The sequence below is a fragment of the Phaseolus vulgaris genome, chromosome 5 (genome assembly GCF_051622355.1).
Source record: "Phaseolus vulgaris cultivar YP4 chromosome 5, ASM5162235v1, whole genome shotgun sequence".
In the NCBI taxonomy this organism is placed as follows: domain Eukaryota; kingdom Viridiplantae; phylum Streptophyta; class Magnoliopsida; order Fabales; family Fabaceae; genus Phaseolus; species Phaseolus vulgaris.
Genome location: NC_143502.1, coordinates 38,158,002 through 38,178,101, shown reverse-complemented (window position 1 = coordinate 38,178,101; position 20,100 = coordinate 38,158,002). Strand labels below are relative to the sequence as shown.

Below are 20,100 nucleotides of genomic sequence, written 5' to 3'. Positions count from 1 at the left end.
AATTTTTTTCTTTTCCATTAATTCTTTTTCGTTAATTGTTTTTTTTTTAACGTTCTTCTTGAACCTTTTTCCTTATATCTCAATATTAATTTTCTTGTGAACATGCTTTGTAATACTGGGTAAATATCTCAAGTTATTATATATAAATTTAATTTATAATATATAAGTGAGACAATTCTTATTTTACAAAAAAAATTAGATTTAAATATGTTTTTTGACATAATATTAAAATTTATATTAACAATTTTTATTTATCCGATGATTATGAGATCGGTCTATCAATTAATATTTAATCATACATATAAAATATTTATCTTTATATCTCAACTTGAAAAAATTGTATTAAATCATACTTTATAAATCAATTTTGTAATAATAAATTAGAGTCAAAGTGACTTTCTAATAATTTAGTAGAAACAAAAACATAGCAAGTTAAAATAACAATGTCTATGAAAAATCAGCAAAATATTTCCCTACAAAGTTTAATTAATCGGTTCCTACCCTTATATTGCGTTTTTATTCAGTCACCTTATATGTTATTTGTGTTAGGTTTTCTCGAAAATGTATATAAACAAATTTACATAAAAAATAAATTATCATTTTAAATTAATAAATTTATAATTTTTTTATATAAATATTGTTTTTATCTTCGTAGACAGAATTTCCAACACACTTCATTTATGTTTGAGTCAATAAATTACTATTATAATAGATTTTAAAAAACTTTAATATTATATTAAAAAATAAAATATAATTTAAATTTAATAATTCATAAAATGAAATTTTATATCTATTTATATATTATGAAAATGAAATTTTGTATCTATTTAATCAACTACATCAGCAAATAAAAAACCCACTGTAAGACAAAAAAGAACACGTGAAAGAAATGGGACAAGGACAACTCATGTAATTGTCATCATCTGTGACAAAAGGTCAAAACGTGGTCACAGAAATGATTCTGATTCGTGGGTTGTGAATTAGTTTGTTTAAACTTAAAAAAAATAAATTAAAATGTATTATTTTTTGATAGATTTGTGTAAAGTCATCTTTAATATTTGGAAAAAGTCTTGTTAACACTGCTCAATAACACTATTCAACAACCCTATATAATAATATAAAATATGATAATATTTTTAATTAAAAATTCAAATAAATATAGTTAAAATATTAATTTCTTTATTTGCTAGGAGTGTGTTTTTACTATATACAAGTGTCAGTGATATAAGGATCTTAATATTTTTAGTTGCTTTTAGAAGGTCATATCCAGAAAGTATAGAGTTTGAATTAGAAACTAAAACTAAATTTGCTTGTAGATTTTGGATGGGTTAAGTTAAATATATAAATTAAGGAGAAAACAAATAATTGGAATATTGTGCTATGATATTCAATTGCTAAAGGTAAGACAATTATGTTAATCTTTATTTTATTGTAAAGTGTTTTTGGCTTATCTTACCTTCTCATTACAAAACAAAAATTTCAACTTCATCTAAACTTTTAGATTACTTTATATAACTAGTCAGTGTGTTCGAGTAAGCTTTTATTTCCCCCAGTTAACATAAAAAACTTTTATAAATCAATTTATGAAAATATTTTTATTTTAGAAAACGATTTCATAATAAAGGCAGCGAATAATTTCTGAATCAAAGTTTTAAGCCGTTTGAATTATTTCATATGAATAGTTTATCATGTGTGGTTAAAGATTGCATCATGTTAATAGTGTAAGAAAGTGAAATTGGATGAACATTGAAAAGTAAATGCAAACAGCATTCTACAATTCTATATCACTGGGTGCTTTTGAGATTTAGAACGACATACATATAAAATACATAAACAATTTTTATGTCTCTTCCCTCCCAAAAATCCTAAGTGTGCTTCTTTTTGGTACAGAAAGGGCAACAATACAAAAAGGCCTTCAAAACTTGTATTTCAAGTAAAACTCTCTTATTTGGGAAAAATGGACAGAATACGATCATCAAACAATCTCTCTACGTTGTTCAAAATTATACAAAGATGAATGCAAAGACAGTATGCTGTCTAAAGCCCTCTCAGGTGCTGCATGCAACCACACGTCACTGCTCGATCTTGGCCTCTGTAAGTTGCTTATGGAATTTGCAGAAGATGATAAATGTGATCGAGTCTGAGAGTGCACTTCAAGAATTTTCCCCCTTAAAGAGCTTCTTGCCTTGAGTTTCCCCACAGTCTTCAAGCTACCCTTCTGGCTGGTCAGAGAACGGAAACTGACTGAGCAAACTGTTTTCATATTAGAGCGATCAATGCTCGGAGGAGGACCTGATTCTAGTTTCGATCTTCCCATGTTCCAGAACGAAAATGATTGTTGCAGCTTGGATGGAACCTGATAAACCAACCGAGAGAGAAAAATATTCATGAACTTGCCTGTCTTCAATTCAAACTCCTAAAACAAACAAGTTTCTCCCCTAAACATTGAAATGAAGTAAGAGTTAAGATGACCAATAGCACAAATGTATTGTGGCTCCCAGACAAGGTGGTGCAACTACATTAGCAATACACCATTACTAGCTGTAATTACCGCTAATCCCAAGGGAGCTCAGTGTAGTTATCCCACATTCCTTATCATACTTTATCTGATTATTCAAAACTGTGAAACTATGAGAAATATTTACAAGAGTATGGTTGCCAGATTTTTCAATACTTGGGTAGTTCTAATATTCTTATTTTCCACACAACCAGGGAAAAAAATGCGTTCAAGCAAGAATGCCAAATGAACTCATTGAAACGTATATGGTGGTATATCTCAGAAGAGATAAGTCAAATATAATCAGTTAACTTGTTCAATCAAAGAATAATTGACTGAAGCATAAAACTGTTTTATAAATCCATTAAAAATGCTTAATGATGTTTAAAAGGAGAAAATTATAATTGATGTTGCGTGATGAACAATGCAGCTCCCTGATTATTCAGTGGAACCAGGATATACATAAGAGAGGATATAATTTGAATACAAGAATCGGTTCCAAAATATAAGACGCAGTCATGCATAAATACTTGCATTGAATAAAATTTGGGAATAACTCACAGTAGAGATAAGGCTGCTACGAGCAAATGCAAGTGACAATGTAGAAAATGGAGATTTCCCAGGTTTTCCCTTCCACTGATCTGTTGTCTGTCCCTGCTCAACAGACCCGAAACTTGATTGTGCACTACCATCATCGTCTCCGTCATCTCCATCATCATCATCTTCCTCTTCCACCTCTACAGGAGCTTCCTCTTCCACCTTTACAGGAGCTTCTTCATCTTGTTTGGGTACAGAAGCCGTATCATCATCACCATCTTCTTCATCTTCATCCAGCAAACCCATCTCTGCCTTCTTTTCTTCCTCTTTCTCTTTTATGCGCAGTAACCTTTCCATATCCTCAACAGCCTCTTCTAGTCCAATTTCAGCTTCCAGCAGTTCAAGATCTTCATCAATTTTTTTCTTTTCCTCTTCCTTAATTTTTTTCTGCTCTTCAGTCCATTTATCCAACTTATCAACCCACGGCTTGCAAGCATTTTCAATTGCAAGTATAATACGCAACAATATGCTCTCCTTTTTGTTATCCGTTTCTCCTCCATAAAACTCATCATAACCAAGGGGCAGGAATACAACCTTTTCAGGATCTACATCCTCGCCTTCTTTCAAAGGTGGCTGCCAGAATAAACGTATCCCATATTCCTCATCCTCAATATAATTGATAATATTTCCGGTTGGTGTATGGAGGATCAAAGGATCCTCAGTATATATAAGCTTTGAAGGATCTTCAGGATCAGGTTCTGGTTCCTTATTAATAAGAACAAATTCAGGAACCTCGTGATTCTCCTCTGACCAAGCATTTGAAGGAAGAATAAATTAAGAACTTTTCATTTTCATTGCCTGACAGGAGAGGACTGTAAAAAGCATACCAATTACGTACTTGTTCATACACAAAAATGGGAAGAACAAATACCAACCTTTTGACCACCAGTGCTCAAGCTCGGCTGGCATGGGTAACCTCAGAGGAGCTCTATAAAAAGAGTTCAACCACATTTCTCTTTCTTCATCTACTTCATGCACATATACTTTCCAGTGATCAGGGACCTGTGATAGAATCATACGCATGTTTCAACTTCCTTGCATATCAAGATGACAACAAGCAATAAATTAGGATAAAACATTGTCAATAAGCCTCACTTCATAAAACTGGTTAATGAAGCCTGGTGCCATCCACACATCCTCTTCTTCATAAAAGTAAGGATGCTGTGGATCAGTATAAGGGCCCCTCTCTTCTCTAACCACTGCCGACACAAAATATTAAAGATGTGTAAACAAAATAAAATCAGCATCACCCCAATCAGGAAAAGAGGTCAAAATTGCTTGTGTAGCTTAAATAATTTTAGATAAATAAATTGCCTACTTTTTTCAGCTTCAATAGAGCTAGGAAAAATAAACAATTGCTTTCTAGTAATAATCTCAACCAAACATATTCTAAACGGTGATAAGAAGTAAAAGGAAGAAAGTAACAGAACATGAAACTTTATGCCCAAATCAATAACACATGCACTAATCAATGGATCCAGCAACCAAAGAAATTGCAAAACCTAAAATTAGAAACACTCCCCTTCCAGGCCCACCACCACAAAAAAAATGCATATAACGTTTTCCAATATTTCCAAAGAGGTCAAATAGCATACTTCCATCTGGCTTGTTAATAAACATGCGAGCCTTTGCAGCAGCAACTTCTGCTATACCAGCATGCATCTGAAATTGACAGAATATCAGAAAGATTAAGATATTGACACAGGTCTTGGATTATTATTTTTTTATTATACAGAGATGAAAAAGTAATGAAAAAAATACCGCTGAAATTTCTTCATCACATCCCTCAAACTCGTTCACGTATTCTCCAAAATAAAATCTACCCTGCATGCACACAAATTATGTAACCAGGAAAGAAAATAGGTCTACTAGTAGATGTCATAAGTGTGATGGAAGAAATAACATCATCCCTTATGTTGAGATACCTTACAATTCCCCCGATTAATTAAGTGGCAAAAATCATCCAAGTAATGTTGATCATACACCATAAACACAAAATTGAAGTATGTTGAGCAAAAAATAACAGTCTCCATAAGCATAAGGAATGTAGGACACTCCAAGAAACTAGAGCAAAACATGTTATTTCTGCAATCATTTTCCAACTGCAGAGTCCAGTTTTCTCTGCCCAGTTTAATAAAAATTGCAAGAGGTTGATTATAGTCAATAAGTTGAAACATAAATTTTGTCTAATCCATGCACCTACATGTAGGACACGCTCATTGACTTCAAATACACCACATCCATGCATCCTGCCATGCTTCCACTGACCAGCATAACGATACCGACCTTTCTCCCTGGACAATAAATATAAAACCTCTCTCAATACTAGTAATAATGCTCTTGTATAGATGTAAAGTGACAATGCAAGTAATGTCTAGAGAGAAGGATTGCAAAGTGGCACTTATCTTAAAGATAATAAAGTGATTCAAACTGAAAAGACTAAACAGAAATAGACAACTAAACTTACGGCTTGCTTCCATATTTCTTTACCCATTCCTCATTCTCATAATAGGGGATTTCGTATTCCCCATCTGCAAGATCATACATATCTTCAATATCCTTTTCAAGCCATTCTCTGTCTTCCGGGGACCAAAAATCCCTAGCTATAATCCTTCCTTCGGCTCGCATCTTTGCTTCAAGCCTGAGGGCATGGATAAAAGCAGCCCAAGTTTGTTCTCAAGAAAATGAATGCATATTCAAACTGTGCCACAGTCTAAGACTTCATTCAGTCTTAAGGGGGCAATTCAAAGAAAGATACATACTTGGACCCAGGAGCAGGCTCTATGACAGGTATATCAAGATCAAGTACACCATGACCCTCGATATCATTTTGAAACCATTCACCTTCATACCTATGAAAAGATAATACATTGCAAAATATCAGTGACATAAAAGAATTGTTGTATGAAGACGAACATGTCAAGAAATGAAGAGCGCTATGTCCGATGTGGAAAATGGGTAGATTCTGGCCCTAATTGAAATACTTAGCAAACAGAGAGTCATAGACCCCAACAGAACCCTAAAAACATGGCCAACAGAACCCTAAAAACATGGCCAACAGATCCAGTTTAGCCTAAAGCGTAAAAATTGAATTCCTCAATTTGAGGTTGGCAGTAGAAATTTGTTGAACTTAGAGTTTGTCTTCGCTTAAAAATGCCAATGACTTGGTCATTGTCACCTCCCACAAATTTCCAAGGCAAATCTTCAAGTCAATGAATGGGTGTTGCACAAAGAAGCATGACAACAAAATAAGGGTACCACCTAAGCTAACCATTTTTTTAGTCAGCTTTCCTGTGCTTACGTTAACTGTGAGTTTTATATTGTGGCTGTGGTTTCATCTCTATTCTTGTTGTTGTGGGAAATTACAGACAAATGCAGCCAATGTGGCTGCAATTGCTATCAGTAATTCCAACAGTGTTGACATTGTGGCTGAAATTGCAGCCACAAACCAATATTTAAAACCGTTATCAATCAATAACATCTGAATTTTCAAACCTTTGTGTCATCAGACCAAGGGCACAACAAAAACCTAAACAAATTTCTCCCCTCTTTCCAATTACATTGCAAATTTAACATTTTAAGTGTTCATTACTTGAATCCATTCCTTGTATATATAATGTTGTTTTAGTTTATCACCGGCATTATCATCACTTAGTGTGTGTTAGTTTTACTTAATTATCGTTTTCTACAACGAGAATCCATCACTCACACGACATTCGCGTTCAACGGAACTCAATGAAAAAACAAACATGCCCTTAGATAAAACACCTCAACGGAGCAAAGACAAACCTGACCAATCCATCGTCAGAAACATAAACTCCTTTCCCATGAGCATAGTCATCCCAAATAGTCCCTTCATAGCTGAAAAAAAGAAACGCATAATCCATCCAACAGCAACAAACACGTAGCACATTAAAGTGAACATAAAAAAGAATCATGTAAGTGTTACAGTATAGAAAAATACACATACGTGCTACCATCTTGGAAAACGTAGCTAACCCATTTGAGGAACTCCTCAATCCTATCCAACTCTTCGATAGTATCCTTGGGAGTGGCAATGTCGTAGTGGTTATCGGGAATTGGAGGGTAATGTTTGCGAAAAGGAAGATAGAACGGCGCAATGGGAGGGTCTCCTCCCTCCTCAAGCTGTTCATTGACGTAGCGAACCTCTTCCTCGGTGGCCCAAGCAGGGTCCCACCCTGTGCCACCAATTTCGGGGACCCCATCCGCCCAAAGCTCACGCAGGTCCTGCTCTGTCCAGTTCTCGGGGTCCTTGGGGAAGTCGAAAGGGTTTTTCTCCAACGCAATCAAGGGGTCCAGCTCTTCCTTCAGCTCCTTCGCCGCCGCGCTCTCCAGCGCTCGACTGAACTCTCGGAGGTTGTTCTCCGGGTTGTTGCCCTTATCATCCTCCGGCCTCTTCTCGTCCTCGTCCCCGCCTGACTTGAAGGCGCGGCGGAAGGCGTCATCCTCCTCCTCGTCGTAGGAGTAGTCGGACTCGTAGTCGGACTCGGACTCGGACTCGGACTCGGACTCGGAGGAGGTGTCGTTTTGGAGGTCATTGGCCGCCGGAGAGTCTTGCGGTTGGTCTTCGTCGTTGTCCATTTGGGAAGAAACGGTTAGAGAGTGATGCGAATGGATAAGGTGAGTGAGTGAGTGAAGAAGATAACACAGTTACATTACATGAATCCTACCACAGCTACCTGTCGTTACAAACGACGATAGAGGCAAACAAAAGAGAAAGAGGGTTCTTCCCATACGACACCCTTCTCCGTCGTTTCAATCTCTTATCTCATCTTCCTAATTAACTTCTCACTCTATTTTCACCTTTTTACTCATTTATCGGTTAAACTTTTCGCTATTCATAAATTTAAAATTCAATTTCCCTCTTATCTTACACAAAAAAGAGCTCAATTAATTTTTTTATTCAAAATGCACTTTTTGTCACCTATGTTGTTTATTTTGTAATTTTCTCAGCGGGCCACTCTAAGCCACTATGGATCGGGCTCTGCATTCTGCACACCGATAAATTTAAATTAGGCTTTTACTTCCTGCACTTCCCTTTTCTGCATTCTCATCATTTTTAAAATGACTATTTTTTAAAGTAATTTCTAAATTACTTGTTCTAGGAATTTTTTTGAACACACAATTTTTTTTTAGTTTATAAAATACGTCTTAAAATACGTTGTCTATAATAGAATAAGATTTTTAACAAGACAATTCGTCAATTTCCCCAATTTATGGGGGTGTAGTTTCAAAAATAGGGGGATGTAGGAAGTAAAATCCTTTAAATTATACGCTCCTATATTTTAAAATCCATTTTCATCCTTTTAAAATTGTATTTTGGAAGTATAATTTGAAACACATATTGTGTATTCGGGATTGTATATTGTGAAATACAAAAAAATTATTATAGATTGTACATTCAAGAATACATCTTTGTATTTTGTATTGTACATTCTAAAATACATTATTTTTTGGATTTTTTTAAATATATTTGTATTTTATTTGAATTTGAATTAATTTCAAACGCAAGTAATTTATTTTATATAATCATTTTTGTATTTTAAACACAAATACTTTATTTAATATTGAGATTTTTTAATACGAACAATATTCAATAAAAGTGAACACAATAAATGATGATAATATCTCATACATTAATGATAAAAAAAAATTGTACAAAATTATTGTTAAATTTAAAAATACAAAACTTCTAAAACTATGTTCAAGTCGCCTACTCCATATAACACATGGATGTGTAATATAAACAACCCCCTTATTTGTGACGCCACAAGCTAACTGCAATGCATGGTGGGTTTCATCCCATGCTGAAATACCTTTTGTCACGTGTCCACAATCAATCATGCACTGTAGAATGTTGGCGTTTTTCCTTAATACACCTTGCATTTATTGAACCAATGCATTAGGCACTTGAAAAAATAAAGAAAAAATCATGGTAACATAATCATGAAAATAACTCGTCGGAAAAACATGTTTCTGTTGTGACGATAGTCATGTTTGGCCACCATCTGAACTTATTTGGTCGATGACATGGTAATACATACGGTTAATTTTTGTTCGCACGAGGAAGTATACAAGGGTATGACATTGATTTGAACTAGTGTATAAATCCAAATGCACATGTTGAAGGATGTGAAGTCAATGTCACACTAGTAACAAAATGGTCAGTAAAATGCAATCATCAGTCATCAATGACAACAACTACATCTCTTCTGAAAGGTGGAGGATGTTGAGGAATCGTCTGCTCATACCTACATTAACGTAGAGCACGCTCAAATAAATGGGGATGTGAGCATGTCCCAAGCCAAATATGTCATGAGAACATGATTATCGCCTCAAATGGATGACTAGGCCAATGGTCACCGTAAGGCCTCCATAGCACTACAACATGGGTAAGATCGTTGCTCTCTGTGCGCATAACGTCAAGTGTACACTCATGGTGTTTAATAACACAACAACACGCCTGAGAGAAGGAGCTTATGATATATGGGAGTGTTATATTGATTCTCATCCCTTTAAGATGTTCATATATCAATGTTTTATCCATTATGAACTAAATATTATTCATATATTTAATTGAAAACAAATATAAATTATTCAAATTATGTGTCATTTACATGTAATAATTGCATGACATAATATCCTAACTATTATGTTTGCGCAAAGCAAGCATTCCCCAACTGGTCGTACATGTGGCTAAGTGTGACAACTCCTCATGCATACCCACCACTAATCAATGTCGCACCATCGACAAAAATCGTGCAATCAACCAAATGCAACAAATAATTGCGAGTTGAGAACTTTCATATGTGATGTATGATGCACTCCTCGTACACCTTGTGCAACCAACTCAATCAAACATGAGTACCACAACACTACCTCAATTCAATCACCATATCACCAAAATCTACCACAAGTAGCTCAACCAACAATGATGTCGCTAATATGAAATCCAACATCACATACGAACAAAATCGTCACACAATGTGGAGAAGAAACAATGCGGACAAATCAACCAGAGTGATGGTCATCTCAACAACAAGGAGGTGAAAATTGTTGATGTTACGATGTCACCTCTTAACAAAGGTTTTTATGAGACCTTTATCAATTGCATAGTGACAACAACCCATTGTTAAACATCATGACCTCAACTTTAGGATGAGAGATCCCAAACTTACTTAGCTTGACCAACTTTAGTTCCCCTCGATCCTCACCCTCCCACGATCTACAAGCCACGTGGTCAGCGTAACTCTCGAGCAACGACATATCAGTAGGTCTCATAGAAAATCTTACTCCAACTTCCTCATGTTCTCTAGTAGCATCTAATAGAAATACATCACCATCAATGGTAACAACAACTTGTTCTCTATCCCTTTTATGAATTGACATCGTCAGTCTCTGTCTAGCTCATGCTTGCAATGATGGTTCACCTTTGGTCTTAGTCATACCTTCGATAATAATAATAATAACAAACAATTAATACTTATTTTAAAATTAATAAATACATTTCAGTTTGTGTATTCCATAATGTATTTTCATACATTTAAAAAATACATTCCAAAATCCACAATCAAAAATATATTACATACATTCCATAATGCATAAATTCAAAATGTATATTCATTATGGATTTTACATCCTAATGTGTGTTTTAAATTTGAAAGCCAAATTAAAAGTACAAAACCAGTGCGACATCAATGGTAACCAATATAGTTCCAATAGGCTTTTCCACTCAATAATTGATAAGGGATGAAGAAAAAATGTTAAGGGGTGCAGGGAGGGGTGCAAAGAACAAAGAAGAAAAAGAAGTGGGGAGAAGAAATTAATAAGTAGATTAAATATAATAATAAATGAGAGTTAGTTTGGTCTTTTCACAAACATTCACACTCCAATCCATTTCCTTCCAATAATAATCATTATTAACATATTTGTTTCCACATCTTCACAAAATTTTCACAAGATTTTAAAAAGTTAATAATTATAGTTTACATTTTATATTTGCTAGTGTTCTTACAAGGACCTAGAAACAAATTCTTTCTTTGCCTTCCACCCGTTGACCTCCAGGCCTTCACTTCCGGACTCCCTTCTCGACTTAAGCTTTCGGCTTATTTGTTCTTGGCTTGTACTTGGTTCATAAATCTTTCTCGTTTTATCGAATTGCCTGACAAACACCTCCCGGTCAACTTTAATTTACTCCATTTGATCTTTCGGTTTTTGGTCTCGGCTTTCTCTCACAGATGGGTGTGCGTACCTGAAAGGTGCTTTGATGCCAAAGTTAGATTCAGTTTTACAAAATATTAGAATGAATTCACCCTTTTTCACCTCTTACGATGACCCTCTATTTATACTACTCTTTTATTAGGCCCAGAAGTTATTTGGACTTTTTCTCTTTGTATTAAACATTTACTACACACACCTGCATATTTGGGCCCAATTTCATGGGCTTTTGCTTAATAATAATTTCCATTTTATTTTATCTCTCTCTTTTAATTCTCTCAATTGAACTTTTTTAGTTCAACTTCACATCTTTACTTTTGGGTTGAACTCTCGGCTCTGTCTTCACATTGCTTTCGGTTGGCATCGGCCTAATTGGACCTTTCAGCCGAATCTCTCGGCCCAATCTCAGTTGGTCTCGGCCTAATTGGACCTTTCGGCCAAATCTCTCGGCCCAATCAGTACACTAAGCCCCCAGGCATAAGGAGATGTAGACGACGAAATGTCTATGAAAAAATGAAACTTCACCTCTTTTATATTTTGGGGGGAAAACAAATTTTGAAAAAAAAAGACTTTAATGGTGTATTAATTGCGAAAAGACTTTTTCGTTTTGCGCGCTTCCTCTTGATTGTACTGCTTGACGTGACAAGCTAGAAGTTTCCAACCACTGGATATGACTAAATCTAATGGTTACAATGCCATGACTCTTCATATGTCATCACTCTTCCACCATTATAAATCTTCAACTCCATTCATCTGGTTACACAATTTCTCCACTCATTATATATTAAAGTTGAAGCAAATATTCACGGAAGGTATAATGTCTTCATCGAGTTCTGTTTCCGTTTCTTTTGAGTTTACGGGATTTTCGAGCACGAGTAATGAATCTACTGGGAGAGTGATTGAGACCAATAAGAATGCCAAATCCTCTTTGTCACCTGAAACGCTCTCGTGTATGAATTCATCAAGCAAAGATGTTGTGGATGTTGAAGCCGAGGAAAGAGAAGAAATAGCCGAACAAAGATTAAGCCTTCGGCTCGGGTACGAATGGGTTAATCCGAAAGTTCGAGAATATTTCTCTTGGTACCAATTTTCCTCAACCCTTCGCAATTTCCTTTCTCAAATTTATGTGTATTCTCCTGATGCCACTGAGGAAATCATTTCTTTTCGGTGAACTGGTGCCATTGATAATGTTTGCCATGGCCGTGAAGGCGACAGACACGAATTTTTTTATTTTTATGAATGTCTCTTTACTGATCTCCATATTCGGTTTCCTTTAAGTGAATTTCAGATGGGTGTCCTTTGTTTTCTTAACGTTGCTCCTACTCAACTTCACCCTAACGGTTGGGCTTATATGCAAGCTTTTAGCATTTTGTGTAAATACCTTTCTTTGACTCCGAGTCCGAAAACTTTTTTATATTACTATAGCTCCTGGCCCGGTAAGAAGCCTAGTTGGTTGTCCCTGATTAGTAAGACAAAAATTTGTTTTCTTTCTCCATTTACTTCTTCATACAAAAACTTCAAAGGAGGTTTCTTTAAAATTCTCATTGAGGAAACCGGGAGAAAGTATTTCTTTGATGGTGATATTCCAAAATTCCCTTTCTACTGGACTCGTGCTCCTTTGAAATTCAACTCTTGTTCTTATTATTCCATGACTATCGAAGACAAGCATGTTATTGCGGTTCTCGGTTACTTCTCCCATAAGATTCCAACTCGTGCTCTACTTCGGCTATACGTTTCTCATAAACCCCGAAAAGATTTCATGGGTATGTGATTTTTTCGGATTCTCTCTTTTAGTAATAATAGAATTTTAACTTTGCTGAATCTTTTGGTGATGTTCAGGTTTAATGACGGCAATGAAATCGAAGGATCGTGCTTATTTTTCTAAGTTGTTTAACCAAGATGGAGGCTCAACTCCTCGACCTGAGAAAGAAATTCCACAAACAGAAAATGAAGTTGTTGAGCCTGCCTCTCGCTTAGAGGTTGAAATTGCCGCGGACGCCGAAATAGGACCTTCTAAGAAGAGTAGGAAACGAGACAAAAGTAATAGAAGGTCACACTCTTCTAAGAAACATCGTCATGGTTCCGGGAGTTCTTCTCAATCTCTCTTTGAAACAATATTTACGTCGTCCACACATTTTTCAGATTTTGTTGACTCCAATCTTGATTCCTTTGCTCGGGATATGTTCAAAGCTGTTTCTGTTCCTTCTCTAACTGATTCGATGTTTGAACTAACTAGCCGTGCTTTTCTGATTAGTAAAGCGATAAGGGAAGAAACTAAGAACCATATTTCTTCTGTTGAGTTTGAGAAATTGAAAAGAGAAGTAGCCGAATCAAATGAAAAAATCAGATTACTAAATTCTCAAATTGATGAACTTTCTTTAGTTAATATCCGACAAGAAACCGAGAAAGAAACATCGAAGAGTGAAAATGTTGAGCTCTCGGCCCAAAATTTGACACTTAACACTGAGAATCAGCAATTGAAGGAAGATGTTGCTAAACTTACTACTGCGAAGAAAATTGATGTTGAAGGCATTTTTCGCTTGGAAGCAGAAGTGAATGAGTTAAAGTTGAGAGTTGATCAAGTTGAAAGTTTTGTTATCCAACAATACAAGTTCGGTTTTGAGAGAGCTCTCCAACAGGCCGAATACTTTTACAAGATCCCTTTAGATGCCGGGAACTTTGATGTCAGCAAAGACTTTTATAAGGGTGAATTTATTCTGGTTGGTGACATTCCTTATGAAGGATCTCCAGAAGATGAAAGGGAAAATGAAAGGGATGATAATGGGCATGATGACGCCGAATAGTATTTAGTTATTTGCTTTTGTAACAGTTCCCGAGTAAAAACTCTTGGGTTTTTAGCATGTCTTGTCTTAGCCATTTGATGGTAATTTTGGATGTATGGCATCAAATTATATATATAATATTTTATTTACTTCGCATCTATTTTACTTGATCAGTACGAGTTACCTACCATCTTAATTAATTTAATATGACAAATGTATTCCGCTTCACCTTTTGTCATTAACATTTTGATTTACTTTTCCTAGTTAAAATGAACGTATAATACTTTTCGGTATTAATCCTACTTTTTTTTTAAACTAAGATGAAAACATATAACCTTTCGGCCTTAAGTTTTTCTAAGCGAAGATAAAGGCATCTCACCTTTTCGGCTTCAGTATCCGGTTTAGTATTCGGCCAACTATGCTTAAACGATAGATATATCTTAGTTTAACTCATATAATATTATAAACACGTTGAATCTCATATTTCGGTCTTTCGGCATTAGTATTCGGTCTTATTTTTCGATGTGGTTTCGGGAAGGCATCATTGACCACGAGAACTATACGTAATATTCTTTGGAAAAAAGTTCACGTGAAAGAAGCTTATGCCGAAAGATTCATATGAAATCATTCTTTCAGGAAGTTTTAGGCTCGTCGTGAAAGTGTTCGAGTCTGAAAGAATTATAAGTAGATGTTCTCTCGGGAGGGATTTCACCTGGAGTGAAAGTATCCAAGACCGAAAGGATTATAAGTAAATGTTCTCTCGGGGAGATTTCACCTGGAGTGAAAGCATCCAAGACCGAAAGAATTATAAGTAAATGTTCTCTCGGGAGGGATTTCACCTGGAGTGAAAGCATCCAAGACCGAAAGAATTATAAGTAAATGTTCCCTTGGGAGGGATTTCACCTAAAGTGAAAGCATCCAAGACCGAAAGAATTATAAGGAAATATTCTCTCGGGAGGGATTTCACCTGAAATGAAACCATCCGAAACCGAGAGTTTCTAGTTAACACTTAGAGCTTTCAACATTTTCTTCATTCACTGTTCTACAAAAGGTCTTAATATACAATAGTTACTGTTCTTAAATACAAGCCTTAATTGAAATAAAACTTTAAGTGACTCGCATTCCACGTTCTGGGTATTAACTTTTCGTCTAACGTTTCTAACCTTTAGGCTCCATTCTTCAAGTTTTCTATTACTCTGAACGGTCCTTCCCAGTTTGGTGCTAACTTCCCTTGTGCAGGGTCTTTTCTTGCATCAGTCCTCATTCTCCATACTAAATCTCCTTCACTAAAAGTTCTCGGTCTTACCTTTGCATTAAACCTCTTACATGCTCTTCTTTTTACTGCCTCTTCTCTGATTTTGGCTTTCTCTCGGAGTTCTTCAATCAAATATAGTTTTGCCTTTAAACATTCATTATTAACACTCCAATCTTCTATTTGTCTTCGTAATATTGGTTCACTGACTTCTATTGGCAACATAGCGTCTGTTCCATATGTGAGATTAAATGGTGTTTCTCCAGTTGATGTCTGCGGTGTGCATCTATATGCCCACAATATTTCAGGTAACTTCTCGGCCCACAACCCTTTTGCGCTTCCCAATCTTCACTTTAGTTGACTGAGAATGACTTTGTTAGCTGACTCTGCTTGTCCATTTGTTTGCGGATGTTCAACTGAGGTGGTTGTAGATTTGATTCCCAAATCCGCATAGAATTCCAAAAGCTTTTTATCAGTGAATTGTCGGCCATTTTCAATTATAATAGAATGTGGAATACCGAATCTACAAATTATGTTCTTCCACACAAATGTTTGAACTTGTTGAGCTGTTATTTTTGTCAACGCTTCAGCTTCTATCCATTTTGTGAAATAATCAACTGCAATGATCATGAATTTTGTTTGTCCTCGGGCTAAAGGGAATGGGCCGAGGATATCCATTCCTCATTTAGCAAATGGCTAGGGAGAAGCAATTCCTTGCAACTCTTGTGATGGTATATGGTTGAGGCTTCCAAATTCCTGACACTTCTTACAGGTTTTGACATATTGATTGCAATCTTCTCGTATTGTCGGCCAATAATATCCGGCACGACAGATTCTTGTTGCCATTGTTCGTGCACCACAGTGCAATCCACATAGTCCTTCATGAAGTTCTCGAATTACATGTTCAGATTGCTCATGAGAAAGGCACTTTAACAAAGGAGTTGAAAACCCTCTCTTGTACAATTCATCCCCTATGAGGATAAAATTAGCGAATTTTCTAGCCATTCTAACATCAATTTCAATTCCTTGTTCTTGATTGTTAATCACTTCTTTGTATGATTGAATCCAATAATCTTTCTTTGTGGTAACAATCAAACATTCTTCCACTCCAACTGTCGGATTGTGCAAGGTTTGTTGTAGAATGGAGTTGTGTTGAGGTTGTCTTCGTTGACTTGCCAACTTGAATAGAGAATCGGCTTTTGTGTTTTGTTCTCTCGGAATATGTATGATCTTGGCTGTGATAAAGTTTTCCATAATGTTCAAGACTTTGTGATAATACCTTAATAATAAGGGATATCTTACCTAGTATTCACCTTTCATATGTCCAACCATTAATTGAGAATCACTCCGGCATACAACATTTTGTGCACCCATGTCTTTGGCCAAAACCAATCCTGCAATTAAAGCCTCATATTCGGCTTGATTATTTGAAGTTTTGAATTCAAATTTCAGAGCCATTTCCAAATGAAAGTTCCCTGGTCCTTCTAGCACCATTTCCAAAAAAAGACGATGATAGGCAGAGTTGACACAGGTTTGACCAGGATGGGAGGTTCAACTATCGTCTTTTTAATCGTTGCAAAAACTTGCTCACATTGTTCATTCCACATGAACGTTTCGGCCTTCCTTAACAACTTCATTATCGGTTTTGACTTCTCGGAAAGTATTGGTAAAAACCTTGCCAAGGCATTCAACCTTCCTATTAACCTCTGAACTTCTTTCAAATTTATCGGATTCCTCATATTCATTATTGCTTCACATTTATCTGGATTTGCCTCAATTCCTCTGTTGGTCAACATGAAGCTGAGAAACTTCCCACCTTTGACTCCAAAAACACATTTTTCTGGATTTAATCGCAAGTTATACTTCCTTATCTGTGCAAATACTTCTTCAAGATCTTTCACATGGTTACCTACCGCATGTGACTTGACAATCATATCATCCACATACACTTCCATATTCTTTCCAATCTGCTTTTTAAACACCGTATCCATCAATCTTTGATATGTAGCTCCGACATTTTTTAAACCGAAAGGCATGACCTGATAACAATAGTTTGCTATATCGGTAGTGAAAGCAGTCTTCGGGATGTCAAGTTTATACATTTGTATTTGATTGTAACCGGAATAAGCATCCAAGAAACTCATCATGGCTTGATCAGATGCCCTATCAACCAACCTGTCAATACTCGCCAAGGGATATGAATCTTTCGAACATGCCTTGTTCAAATCTGTATAATCAGTACACATTCTCCATTTTCCGTTTGCCTTCCTGACTAGAACTACATTCGCTAACCAAGTCGTATACTGGATTTCTTTAATGAAACCTGTCTGTAACAATTTTTTTGTTTCTTCAATAGCAACTTTTCGTCTCTCTTCTCCCAACTTCCTTCGTTTTTGAGCTATCGGTCTTGCTTCTCGGCAAACAGATAATTTGTGAGAGATGATGTTATGATCAATTCCCGGTATGTCTGATGCCTTCCAGGCGAACAAATCTTTGTTCATTCTTATTACTGCCACTAAGTCATCAATCATTTCTTCGGGCATACTACCCCCAACATATGTACATTGTGTTTCATCTTCGCCTAATTGAACCGATGTAATTTCTTCTCTTGGCTCTATCCTTTCATCATCATTCATTCTAGGATCCAAGTCCACCATTGCAACCATGTTTCTTGCTTCCACACTTCCGGTCGCCACTCTCGGCTCCTGGACCATCTTCAATCCGGTCGCATAACACTCTTTGGCTGCTTTTTGATCGACATATATGGTTGCTATGTCTCCTCGTTCTGTTGGAAATTTCATTGCCAAATGTGGTGTTGACACTATAGCTCCCAACTTATTCAATGAAGATCTTCCTAACAAGGCATTATAAGAAGTACGAGTATCTACCACCAAGTATCTGATTGTAATTGTTTTCGTTGCATTTCCTCTACCAAAGGTTGTCGGCAAATCAATATATCCTTTGGTGTCAACCTTCTCACCTGAAAACCCAATTATTTGCTCTTTCAAAAGGACCATGTCCTGTTCTTTCAAATGTAACTTTTTGAAAGTTTCCCAGAACAAAATATCGACTGAGCTCCCTTGATCTACTAGAGTTTTGATTACCGCGTACTCGACAATTTCGACTGTTATCACCATTGGGTCTCGTTGATCAGGATCAATATCTTGGAAATCTTCATCAGTAAATAACATTGGTGGTAAACTTCTTCTTTTGAAAACATGATTCACGGTTATGGCACTTCTCAAATATTTCTTTCCTATCGTATTATATGTTTCCTTTTTCGCAAAGCCTCCAGAGATAGTATTAATAAACGCCCTAACCGGCCTTCCCAAACTGCGTTGTTGGCTCCTTCTCTCTTGAGAATGGAGGTGGCTTCCTCCATTTCTTATATCTTTTTTTTTCATCTCTTCCTCCTCTTCTCTCATTTCAGTCATTTTGTATGTCAGTCGTTCTTCCAAATTTTTCTCCTCTACTCCTGACATCTTGTTCTGGACTTTGACTGGCCTTCATTCTTCCGACTCTAACAAAGCGTTTTAATTGCCCTGTTTGGATCAACTCTTCAATTCGGTATTTCAGCGCTATGCATTATACATTGTGATGGCCATGATTTTTATGGTACTGGCAATGTTTATTGTGATCAACTCGATCTGGGGTTCGTGCTTTCCTTGGTGGCGGAATTACTTCAGTTGCCATCGCCTCTTGAAGTATTCGGGTCCGAGTTGTGCTCAATGGTGTGTATTGTTGAAACTTTCGGCCACGGGGTTCCTCTCTGAAACGTCTGCTTTGATATCGCCCCTCTCTTTCATTTGTTTTCTTCTCGTTCTTCACGTCCATCTTGCCTGATTCCTGAAGTCCCTTAACTCCTCCATTTGCATAAACTTTGCTGCACGCTGTCTTAGTTCATCAAGGCTTACGACTGGTTTTTTGCACAAACTGTCGACAAATGGTCCCGGTCTCAACGCAGTTATCATATGGTGCATAGAAACTTCCGGACTGAGGTTTCTAATACTTAAAGCCATTCTTCCAAAGCGCTCCATAAAAGCTCGTAATGACTCATTTTGTTCTTGTCTTATGTTTACGAGAGTTATCGATGTTAAGTGATGTGGTCTACTTGTAGCAAATTGAGCTCCAAACTTTTCTATCAAAGTGTCAAAACAGTCAATAGATAACGGTGGTAACCGGGTAAACCAGCTTAAAGCTGCTCCTTTCAAAGTAGTTGGAAACACTCTGCATAGGATGGCGTCGTTCCATGTGTATAGACTTATTTGAGTTGTGTATATGGCAACATGTTCATTTGGATCTGTACTCCCATCATACTTCTCTATTGTTAGACTTTTCCAGTTGTCAGGTAATGAGGTTTCTATTATAGTCTCAGAAAACGGGAGTCTTCTGGCTGGCGTTCCCACAACAATACCAGAAATCTCAGGTAACTTCCTTTGTGTGACCCTGAAACTCTCTTCCTTATTCTCTCTTTGATTAACATGCGTTCTCGGCTGAAAAGTTTCAAGGGAAGCATTCAACACGGTTTCTTCATTTAATCTTTGTCTCATGTAAGCATTCTCAGCTCTCAACATACTCAACTCCTTTTCATTGCTCTTCTTCAGTGTCTCAAATTCCTCTTGCAATTGTATTAACATGGCCATGGTCATGGCGTTCTGACAATCTTCTTGTTCTCTGGAATGTTCTCCTCTTTCGCTCTTTTTGTTTCTCGGCCCCACGGTGGGCGCCTAAAT

The 20,100-nt window shown here is 36.4% G+C and overlaps 3 protein-coding genes across 3 annotated transcripts; all 3 read right to left on the bottom strand.

Moving 5' to 3' along the window:
• Positions 1 to 1,746: 1,746 nt before the first annotated feature.
• On the bottom strand, positions 1,747 to 7,951 carry EMB1211 (MORN (Membrane Occupation and Recognition Nexus) repeat-containing protein). The gene is made up of 11 exons (XM_068644260.2): positions 7,065 to 7,951; positions 6,884 to 6,955; positions 5,857 to 5,946; positions 5,562 to 5,735; positions 5,298 to 5,388; positions 4,856 to 4,918; positions 4,690 to 4,756; positions 4,190 to 4,293; positions 3,970 to 4,096; positions 3,059 to 3,840; positions 1,747 to 2,356 (listed from the first exon to the last, which is right to left on the bottom strand). Exons 1-11 carry the CDS (start codon positions 7,694 to 7,696, stop codon positions 1,976 to 1,978), a joined length of 2,583 nt encoding a protein of 860 aa, XP_068500361.2. The 5' UTR covers positions 7,697 to 7,951; the 3' UTR covers positions 1,747 to 1,975.
• An 8,900-nt stretch (positions 7,952 to 16,851) lies between these two features.
• LOC150027622 (uncharacterized) lies at positions 16,852 to 18,849 on the bottom strand. The gene is made up of 2 exons (XM_090302955.1): positions 17,584 to 18,849; positions 16,852 to 17,406 (listed from the first exon to the last, which is right to left on the bottom strand). Exons 1-2 carry the CDS (start codon positions 18,847 to 18,849, stop codon positions 16,852 to 16,854), a joined length of 1,821 nt encoding a protein of 606 aa, XP_090159081.1.
• Positions 18,850 to 19,191: 342 nt separating this feature from the next.
• On the bottom strand, positions 19,192 to 20,010 carry LOC150027621 (uncharacterized). Its single transcript, XM_090302954.1, has one exon. It carries the CDS (start codon positions 20,008 to 20,010, stop codon positions 19,192 to 19,194), a length of 819 nt encoding a protein of 272 aa, XP_090159080.1.
• Between the last annotated feature and the right edge of the window lie 90 nt (positions 20,011 to 20,100).

Bases quoted from the DNA above. Each gene is read 5' to 3' on its own strand.
- LOC150027622 (XM_090302955.1), bottom strand. From the start codon at position 18,849: ATGTCAGGAGTAGAGGAGAAAAATTTGGAAGAACGACTGACATACAAA. The intron at 17,407-17,583 runs GCATGTTCGAAA...TATTGTTATCAG, and splicing joins ATTATACAGATTTGAACAAG to GTCATGCCTTTCGGTTTAAA.
- LOC150027621 (XM_090302954.1), bottom strand. From the start codon at position 20,010: ATGGCCATGTTAATACAATTGCAAGAGGAATTTGAGACACTGAAGAAG.
- EMB1211 (XM_068644260.2), bottom strand. From the start codon at position 7,696: ATGGACAACGACGAAGACCAACCGCAAGACTCTCCGGCGGCCAATGAC. The intron at 5,389-5,561 runs GTAAGTTTAGTT...TTTATTGTCCAG, and splicing joins AAGAAATATGGAAGCAAGCC to GGAGAAAGGTCGGTATCGTT. The intron at 4,919-5,297 runs GTAGGTGCATGG...GTGTGCATGCAG, and splicing joins TCAATGAGCGTGTCCTACAT to GGTAGATTTTATTTTGGAGA.